The sequence below is a fragment of the Pseudophryne corroboree genome, chromosome 1, assembly GCF_028390025.1.
Source record: "Pseudophryne corroboree isolate aPseCor3 chromosome 1, aPseCor3.hap2, whole genome shotgun sequence".
Lineage (NCBI taxonomy): Eukaryota > Metazoa > Chordata > Amphibia > Anura > Myobatrachidae > Pseudophryne > Pseudophryne corroboree.
The window spans coordinates 1,213,056,411-1,213,066,521 of record NC_086444.1 but is presented as its reverse complement, the minus strand read 5'-3'; the positions used below and the strand labels follow the sequence as shown (position 1 = coordinate 1,213,066,521).

General features: G+C 53.5%; 1 protein-coding gene across 1 annotated transcript; it reads left to right on the top strand.

Annotated features, from left to right (window-relative positions):
* The first annotated feature begins 1,280 nt into the window (after positions 1-1,280).
* Positions 1,281-6,670, top strand: LOC134930666 (uncharacterized). The gene is made up of 2 exons (XM_063925353.1): positions 1,281-2,289; positions 4,648-6,670. Exons 1-2 carry the CDS (start codon positions 1,320-1,322, stop codon positions 5,550-5,552), a joined length of 1,875 nt encoding a protein of 624 aa, XP_063781423.1. The 5' UTR covers positions 1,281-1,319; the 3' UTR covers positions 5,553-6,670.
* Positions 6,671-10,111: the final 3,441 nt, after the last annotated feature.

Below are 10,111 nucleotides of genomic sequence, written 5' to 3'. Positions count from 1 at the left end.
ATACTTACAAAGCACTAGCTTCTTGCTCTTTAGCTGTGTACACACGGGAGCAATGTGAACCCACACAATATGCCAGAACACATCAGAACGATGTAATGCAGGATGGAGCAACATTTTGTTTCGTCCTTCAGTACCTTGCACAGCGCAACATGCAATATTTTCTGGTTGGCTGTGCAGCATGGCTGATGGGATGATTTTGCTAATGACTGCAGAAGCATGCAAATTGAAAATACACACTGAACGATTCAGCAAATATGTCATTCCTATACAACCAGAAACTACATAACCGGCCAAAATTGCTGCAGTGTGTAACCAGCTTAAGCGTATTGTTACACCCACAAATCCGGTACCGGAACTTAAACTGAGTATGGGGTACTAATGAAGCAGGTTCGGTAGGATCAGAGAGGCAGACCTGGTATTACCCCTCAGACACAATGACCACACATAAACACAGGAGCCAACTCCATTTTATTTATACATAAAACAAAGTAGCAACATTACTTCTTACCAAAAGAAAAGAATTCGAGGGACAAATTAGGCCCAAGAATAAATAAGCGTCCTGGGTTTTTTAAAAGAAGGAGCCTGGGGCAGGGATTAAGGGAAAGGGGGAGGGGGGGGGGGAATAGAGCAAGTAGCACAGTAGGATCCTATAGGAGAAAGGGGAGGAGAGTTACCTGGGAGGTACAAAAGACCAGGAAGAACAGGCAGGCTCCCTCTTTCATTGCTGATTAAGGATCCAAGAAGGCACCCACCATCACAGCTCCTGGAATCAAAGGAAGGCATAAGTACAATTTACATTACTAACCCCCCTGCGCTCCCCCTCTCCCAAACTGCAGGTATATACACATACTGCAGTCCCCATTCAAGCATCCATACACAGTTAGCCCAAGTCATTTAAGACCCATCGCTGCACAAACAGCATGCCCAGGCCTAAGAGGAATGCAGCCCCCCCCCAGCGTCTCATACAAGCAGACGCACCGAAGTCCGCGGCAGCGGGCGGTACTGCACGCGGCCACGGGACCCGGCCGGGGTCGGCGAGACCCCCACCCGCTTCCCCCCTCCATACCTGGCTGGCGCGCGGCGGCCTCGAGGCAGGCTCCGGCGAGCCAACGCACAGCCCGGCGCGGGATGTGATACAGCACATCCCGTCGCTCGGCACGCAAGCCCCTCCCCTTCCGGCGCCGAGCGAACGCGTCACGCTCGGCGCCGCTCTGCAGCAGCGGCAGCCTGAAACCCCGGCTTCGGCGGTGCAGGCCCCACCGCCGGAGCACACACAGAATCCCCCCCCCGCAGCCCCAGGCACCGGCGCGTACCCACAAATGAGGGGGCGCACAGACAATAGGCGGCAGCAGCAGATTGCGGCTCCGGAGGGACATGCCCCACCGCCGGAGCCCGCATGTACACCCCCCGCATCCCTGGACATGTATAGCACGTACCCATACACGTTGGGACGTGCAAACCAGGGGCAGGCACCACCGCCGGAGCCCACATGTAACCCCCCCGCATCCCAAGGCATTAACAGCATGCACCCGCACATGATGGGGCATGCACAGCAGCCGCATAGCACGCCTCCGGCGGGACAGGCCCCACCGCCGGAGCCATGGCATACACCCCCAACGGCGCTGCACATGAGCCACACGTACCCACCAATATTGGTGCGGAGCTCCCTCACACCGCACGCACTGCCAGAACAAGCGGCGTGCAGCCAGCCGCAATACGCACCGGTGCAGCATATGGGGTGGGGGCAACAGCACACATCGCTCCCCCCCCCCTGGTGGCAGGCAGGGCTGCACCCTCCCCCGGCCCATTACCCGCAATGGGCGAGCGGCTGGCCCACCAGCGCCCAAACCCCATGGTACCCACCCCCGTCGCAGCCCGCAGCAGCAAGCCATTACACACACCCGGGAGGAGCCCTCCACAGGGCAACCCCCCTCCAGTCATGCGGGCTGCCCCTCACCTTAGACAGCGGCCCGCAACAGCATCCGGGTCAGGCAATGGGGACAGGGAGCAGCGGAAGGTTGGGGTCAGGAGACCGCGGACAGAGCAGTAGGGCGCAGGCCCTCCAGCCGCTAGAGGGGCAGCAGCGGCACCCAGTGGAGCAGCCTCGGCCGCAACCGGCAGATACGTTACACATATCCTCTGTGAGGTTACAGGTTCCAGCCTCCATAGAAGATAGACAGCCGGCACCAGGGCCACCATCAGATCAAGTCCCGGCGGGCGCGCTGCGCGACGAGGGACAGAACGGAGCGGCAGAGATGGTCAATCGGACACCCGAGGCTTCAGGAACAGGTGAGCGAAAGTCTTTTTCTAGCAGTAGCGAATCATACACTGACTCGAGCGACTCATCTAGCTCCGCCGAAAGGCGGCGACAGTTCAGAAAATATTTTAAACGCAAAAGGAGTAGCAAGAAGCGCAGCAGGGAGGCGGGGAAGAAGGGGGACGCAGGGCCAGATTCGCAGGAGAGTATGGTGCACTGCGCTAATACAGCAATATTGAGGGGGGTTAGGCCAAAGGTAAAGGATGGTATACGTAAGGGAAAGTTCGTGGACGTCTTCGCAATGACGGAGGAAGCGAAGCGCGGTCTAAAGGCGGCTAAGGCAGCGGGCGCAAGGGAAGAGGAGGCGCGAAGAGATTACGCGCATTGGACGGAGGGTATGTATGTTTTCGCAGCATGCTACATTGAAACAAGGCCGGCCGAGGCCTTGAACATCCTCCGTTACATGCACATGATACATACCATGTACATGACGGCCAGAACGGGGGTTTGGAGGCAATATGACGAAAAATTTAGAGAAAAGCAAGAAGGGTTGAAGGTCATTAGTTTTGGGGTAAAAGACGTAGAGGTTTGGCTGGAAGTCACAAATCAGGCGACACAACCGGCAGAGCGCAGGCAGCCCTTTCTGCCAAAAGCAGGCGGTAGCGCCGCAACAAAAGGGAAATGCTACGCGTTTAATTCCCACACATGCAGCAGGGGAGCGGGTTGCCGTTACAAGCACACATGCATGCGCTGCAACGCAAATCATTCAGCCAAAGACTGCAGTCGCGCCCAAGGTAAAGGGGGGGATAAGCAAGGCGCCCTCCCCAATAAATACTGAACCGCTACAGCGTTGGCTAGGCCGCTACCCGCTAAGAGGGGAGGCGGCCTTCTTGGAAAAGGGGTTCAGGGAGGGTTTCAAGTTACCACTAGAGAGGCCAGTGTCAGCAGTAGCAAAGAGGAATTTAAAGTCAGCAAGAGATTTCCCGGAGGTGGTCAGGGCCAAAATAGACGGGGAAATACAGTTGGGGCGCATGGCTGGACCATTCCCCTCGCCGCCCCTAGAAGGGCTGTGCGTTTCACCGCTAGGGGTCGTCCCTAAGAAAGAGGCAGGAAAGTTCCGGTTGATACAGCACCTATCTTTTCCAGAGGGCGAATCAATAAACGATGCCCTAGACCCCCAGGCGTGTAGCGTATCATACCAATCGTTCGAGCAGGCGCTAGCCATGGTGCAGGGTTGCGGCGAAGGGGCGTTGCTGGCAAAAGTTGATATCGAGTCCGCGTTTCGCCTGCTACCACTCCACCCAAATTCCTTCAGGTACATGGGTTTTAAGCTAGGCGAACAATACTACATAGACAAATGCCTACCAATGGGTTGCTCTATCTCATGCGCTTTCTTCGAGAGGTTCAGCTCATTCCTAGAATGGTGCGTGAAGGCAGGGACAGGCGCGAACGGGGTAACGCATTACTTAGACGACTTCCTGCTAATGGGCCCTAAGGGCAGCAAGGAATGCAAGGAGCTGTTATTCTCGACGCAGGCGCTGTTCAGGCAGCTAGGGGTCCCGATAGCAGCAGAGAAGACGGAAGGGCCCACACCAAGGCTAACATTTCTAGGCATAGAGATTGACACGGAGCTTGGCCTGTGCAGACTACCGGTTGAGAAGATAGAAAAACTGAGGGGCAGGCTGCAGGAATGCGCAGGGGCGGAAAAAGTCACGCTAAAACAGATGCAGTCGTTGTTAGGATTGTTGAATTTTGCATGCAGGGTCATTCCCATGGGCAAAGTGTTTTGTCGCAGGTTAGAGAGGGCGACCTGCGGGGTCAGGAAGGCGCGTTATAAGATACGCATATCAAGCGAGCTGAGGCAGGACATGCGGGTATGGTTGGAATTCCTAAAGGAGTTCAATGGGGTACGAGTATGGCTGCCCGAGCCGGTGCACAGCACAGGGCTACAATTGTACACCGACGCCTCTGGGGCAGTTGGCTTTGGGGCTTACTTGGCAGGGGAATGGTGCGCGCAGCCTTGGCCGGAGGCATGGCGTGAGGCCGGGTGGACAAAAAATATGTTGCTGCTGGAGCTCTTCCCCATAGTAGTAGCGGTGGAGTTATGGGCAGACAGGTTGGCGAACAAAAGCATAGTATTCTGGTGCGATAACTTAGGGGTGGTACAGGCGATAAGCAACCAGAAAGCGGAATCGCCGCAAGCGCTCAGGCTACTGAGGCACCTAGTGCTGCGCTGCTTGCAAAAGAACATAGACTTCATAGCGCGCCACGTCCCGGGGGTGGAAAATGAGATTGCGGATGCACTTTCCAGGTTCCAGTGGGATAGATTCAGGGCGCTCGCACCACAAGCCAGGTCGGAAGGTTTACACTGTCCTGATTATATCTGGCAGATTATCAAGCCGGGCTAGCAAGGCTAGCAAGAAAGGCAGTGGCACCGCGGACGCTGAGGACGTACGAGGCGGCTTTCAGCGAATGGCAGGCGTTCAGGATAGGAAAAGGAGAGGCGGGTAAGAACGCTCGCGAGGAACTGTTGGAGTACGTGTGGCAGGGGTATAGCCAGGGGAGATCTAAGGCAGCAATGTCCGCAACACTCGCAGGGATAGCGTACGTCGCAAAGCTTAGAGGGGAGGAGGACCCAACAAAGTCATTTCTGTTATCAAAAGCGCTAAAAGGGTGGGCAAGGGAGCAGGCGACGCCAGGCGACGCGCGCAGGCCCATAGGGCGCCCCATGCTTAAGAACTTAATAGAAGTAGTGAGTCGCATTGCAGCGGATGAGTACGAAACAGGGCTTTTCCGCCTGGCTTTTTCCCTCGCATTCTTAGGAGCTTTCAGGGTAGGGGAGCTGGTAGCGAGCTCCAAGAGCTCAAAAGATTCGGGCCTAATGGCAGGCAACGTAGCGGTGGAAAAAGATAGGGTGCTCTGCAAAATACACAAGTCAAAAACAGATCAGTTAGGCCGGGGGCGCTGGGTAACGATAGGAAGGCAGGAAGAGCAAAGCACATGCGCGGTAACACTGGCAAGCGATTTCGAGCGGAGACGCCCGCAAGGGCCCTGGCCGCAGTGGCTAGTGCACGATAGCGGTTCACCCCTGACTAGATTCCAGTTCCAAAGCGTATTCAAGAAGGGCCTGAGGGCATTGCAGCTGCCCGTGGGGCAATACGGTACCCATTCCTTTAGGATAGGGGCGGCTACCTGCGCGGAGGCGGAGGGGTTGCCAGCAAGCGAGATCAAAAAGCTAGGCAGGTGGAAGTCGGGAGCGTACAAGGTATACTTACGCACGGAAAAGCACGACTAGAAAGCAGCGCGGCGTCTTTCGCGAAACCCAAGGCCTTAAGCTGCCCGCCATTAAAATGGGGGATTGAAGGAATTTTTCCAATTTTGCCCTCAAACAAAATGAGGTTTTGTGGTTTTCGCCTTCATTTGGGTCGCGTGAAAGTTCGCAAGCAAAGGCCGCATACAACAGGGGGTAACGTACATGTGTAATTCTGCTTTTCAGGAGGGAAAAAGAAGGACGGGAGAGTCTGGATGGTCGGCCACTCGTATATTTACTGGGCCAGCAGACACAAATCAGCCGGGGATTTAGCACAAAAGTGGGGGGCAGAAGTGGAATGGATAGGCATCAGGGGTTTGAGATGGAAAGGGCTACGGGACACGTTGCTAAGGAATGAGAGGGCACACGGGATGCCAGGGAGGGTCGTAATACACCTAGGGGGCAACGATCTGGGAAAAAGCAAGGGGAGCGAGCTGATTGCGGCAATACAAGCTGACATTCAATGGCTGAAGGGAAGGTGGCCCAATACAGGGATCACTTGGTCCGATATAGTCCCAAGGGCGCAGGGGGGCCCGGGGTTAGAAAGGGTCAGAAGGAAGGTGAACAAAGCGGTAGCCCGCCTATTAACGGAAGAAGGCGATACAATCGCCAGGCATCCGTTGTTGAGGTTCGGAGAGGAGGGGCTGTTCAGGCAAGACGGAGTACACCTGACAGAGGAAGGTTTAGCTATATTCTTGGGCGACATAGCAGAAAGCGTCAGTGGAAGGCATGAGGTAGCAGGGGGTGGCGGGCCTGGGTTCTAGGAACCAGGCTATGGCGGCAAGCAGTGCTCCTCGGCGGTCTGTAGTAGCGCAACGTCGGTTGGCCGGCACTTCCCCAGATACTTGGCGAATTTGTCGTGGCCTCAAGGGCCGACACGGTCGTCATCTTAAGGGTGGACCGGTGCTATGCCAATGAGGGGAAGTGGTACCGCTCAGCTAACTTGCGCAAGGGCGGGACTTAGGTTCCGCCCCGTTGTTTAATCTAGGAGAAATTAATATGGAGGCTGTAGCCGGGGGTATGCACTGCTTTCTCGCCACCCACTTATAGAGTACCAATTCTAATCCAATCAATAAATTTGGCTGTGACCTTTTAAATCGCAATTCAGTTGTCCGAGTGGTTATTGGGGAGAAAAAGGGGGGGGGGGTAGGGGGTGGACGGCGAGGCCGTTAATAAAATCAATGGACGGCTTAAAGAATTCGAGGGACAAATTAGGCCCAAGAATAAATAAGCGTCCTGGGTTTTTTAAAAGAAGGAGCCTGGGGCAGGGATTAAGGGAAAGGGGGAGGGGGGGGGGGGGAATAGAGCAAGTAGCACAGTAGGATCCTATAGGAGAAAGGGGAGGAGAGTTACCTGGGAGGTACAAAAGACCAGGAAGAACAGGCAGGCTCCCTCTTTCATTGCTGATTAAGGATCCAAGAAGGCACCCACCCGCCCGCCCAAATGATAGGGCAAGAGGCCCTCGTAGTTGGGTAGTGAATGGTTTAATTAGTCATTTCGGTGGTGGCACCGATAGGCCAGTCCAGAGTTTTCAGCATCACCAGGGCGAGGGTGAGGTAACTGGAATTGAAATTAAGTGCGCCCGGTGGAGGCAACGTCAGGCCAATTCTGGCTTTAGGAATGGTCTGGCAAAAGAGGTCCAGCAGGCGCGGCAAGCAGTGCTCCTCGGCGGTCTGTAGTAGCGCAACGTCGGTTGGCCGGCACTTCCCCAGATACTTGGCGAATTTGTCGTGGCCTCAAGGGCCGACACGGTCGTCATCTTAAGGGTGGACCGGTGCTATGCCAATGAGGGGAAGTGGTACCGCTCAGCTAACTTGCGCAAGGGCGGGACTTAGGTTCCGCCCCGTTGTTTAATCTAGGAGAAATTAATATGGAGGCTGTAGCCGGGGGTATGCACTGCTTTCTCGCCACCCACTTATAGAGTACCAATTCTAATCCAATCAATAAATTTGGCTGTGACCTTTTAAATCGCAATTCAGTTGTCCGAGTGGTTATTGGGGAGAAAAAGGGGGGGGGGTAGGGGGTGGACGGCGAGGCCGTTAATAAAATCAATGGACGGCTTAACTTAAATTCAGCAGTGGTAATACTGAAACAGTTAAATGATCTAACTCAGAGTTTAATTAACTAGCATGCACGTGAATATGGAAATATGGAAAATACAATTTTGCATAACAGTCCATGCAACATAAACATTTGACATGCACAGTCCAATGCTTTGGGAAACGGAAAATGAGAATTTATAGGGGTAACTCAGACCTGATTGTTAGGGTGCGTTTTTTGCATCCTTGCGATCAGGTAATCACCGCCTACAGGGGAGGGGGATTTGCTGTGCAGGTGTGCAATGGCATGTGCAGGAGAGCTGCATAAAGAGCAGTTTGTGTAGTCTGCACAGCCCAGGACTTATGCGATGATCTGGGCTGGAGCTGACGTCACGAATCCTCCTACAAAACCCCTGGTCCCTCCTGCGTTTTTCCGGACACTCCCAAGAAACTGTAAGTTGCCACCCACAAACGCCCTCTTCCTGTCAATCTTCTTGCGATCGCCGGTGCGATCAGATTTTTCACACCATCCCGTCACTACCCGGCTCTCTCCGTCACTGAGGACCATTGTGCCTGCACATTGATGTGCATAGGCATGCGCAGTTCAGACCTGATCGCCCGCTGTGCGAAAACGCACAGCAGCAATCAGGTCTGAATTACCCCCATAGAGCATAAGCATTAGCATGAGTCTCTGCAAGAATAGCTCTTTGCATACAGATTCCAGCATTAAAACTAGAGATGTGGGCGGGCACTTTTTGTGTTTTGTGTTTTGGTTTTGGTTCTAATTCCCTGCTCGTGTTTTGGTTTTGGATTGGTTTTGCCAAAACCACCCTTTCCAGTTTTTGTTTTTGTTTTGGATCTGGATGATTTATGAAAAAAAACTAAAAACAGCTGAAATCACAGAATTTGGGGGTAATTTTGACCCTACGGTCAAATATTGGTGGCGTTTATCTGATATCACAAATCCCCAGGAGAGTTTAATTGGGGTAAGCCATTGTGCAATGTCCCTCAATTCCATAAGAGGTTGTAAGCTGTGTGCCTCTTACGGAATGCGGTGATACATAGCGTAGCCTGCCTAGGAACGAGTTGGCATTTGCAAGATGCTGCTACTGGTGCCGCCACTGCTGTTGTTGATGCGGGAGGCAATACATCTACCCAGTGGACTGTCACAGTCATATAGCGCTTAGTCTGCCCTGTTCCACTTGTGTACATGTCCGTGGTTAAGTGGACAGTGGGTACAACTGCATTTTTTAGGACACTGAGGACACTTTCTGACGTCTCTGTACATTCCCGGTATTGCCTGCCTAGTGAAGTGGATTCTAGATGGTATTTGATACCGAGGACACAGTACTCAAACAATTCTCTAAGTCCCACTGAATTAGTGGCGGATACCGGATACACATCTAACACCAACATAGCTGTCAAGGCCTCAGTTATCAGCTTTGCAAAAGGATGACTGCTGTCATATTTCATCTTCCTCACAAAGGACTGTTGGTTAGTCAATTGCTTAGTTAAAGTAGTACAAGTGGTCTTCCAACTTCCCCTCTGGGATGACGATCAACTCCCAGCAGCAACAACAGCAGCAGCAGCAATAGTAGGCGTACCACTCAAGGATCCTCCGGAGGAATCCCGGTTACGAGAGGACACGTCAGTCTTGCCAGTGACATGGCCTGCAGGACTACTGATGTTCTCGACTGAGGAGGAAGTTGACGATGAGGGAGTTGGTGGTGTGGCTTGCAGGAGCTTGGGTACAAGAGCAAGAAGGGATTTATGTGTCAGTGGACTGCTTACGCTCTTACCCAAAGTTTCACAACTTGACACTGACTTCTGATGAATGCGCAACAGGTTACGTATAAGGGAGGATGTTCCTAGGTTTTTAACTTATTACAGATTGATAGAGGCAACACACGGCTTGACACCTGTTCAGGGCCGTCTTAACGGCAGTGTAGGCCCCTGGGCACAGCAATGCATTGGGCCCCCTACCCATCCTCCAGCGGTAGGGGTGGGGGGTGCTATCAGCAGAAGCTTTGATGTCCCGTGGGTGGTAGGGGGTGTTCTATCTTCCGCTCAGCATGTAGGACCTGGAGCAGTAATTTATGCTATTTGCTCCTTTACTGCACAGATGGGGCGGGAGGGAGAACACTAAACTGTAGAAGGGGGGCATCGGGCTGAATGAAGGGGCCCCAGTACATGACTTCCGGGGTGGTAGGGGGTGTTTAATACGCAGGGGAGGGGTGGATAGTGGAGTGGGCTTAATATTCTGCATTTCCTGGTGGGAGGGCAGCTTGCTTGACTGCAGATATCTCAAGTTCCTGAAAATATATTTCTCAGTTTTGAATGGGATAAAAAAACTAGCGAGTCCCACCTTTCAGAAGGTTCTAGGGACTTGGGGATCAGAGGTCAGGAGCCAGAGCAATCTTCCAATGAATATATAAAACTGTATACCAGGCGCGTGGAGCTGGAGCAGGGACCAGCTTCTGGAAGGCTGATATCTCTGGTTCTGGG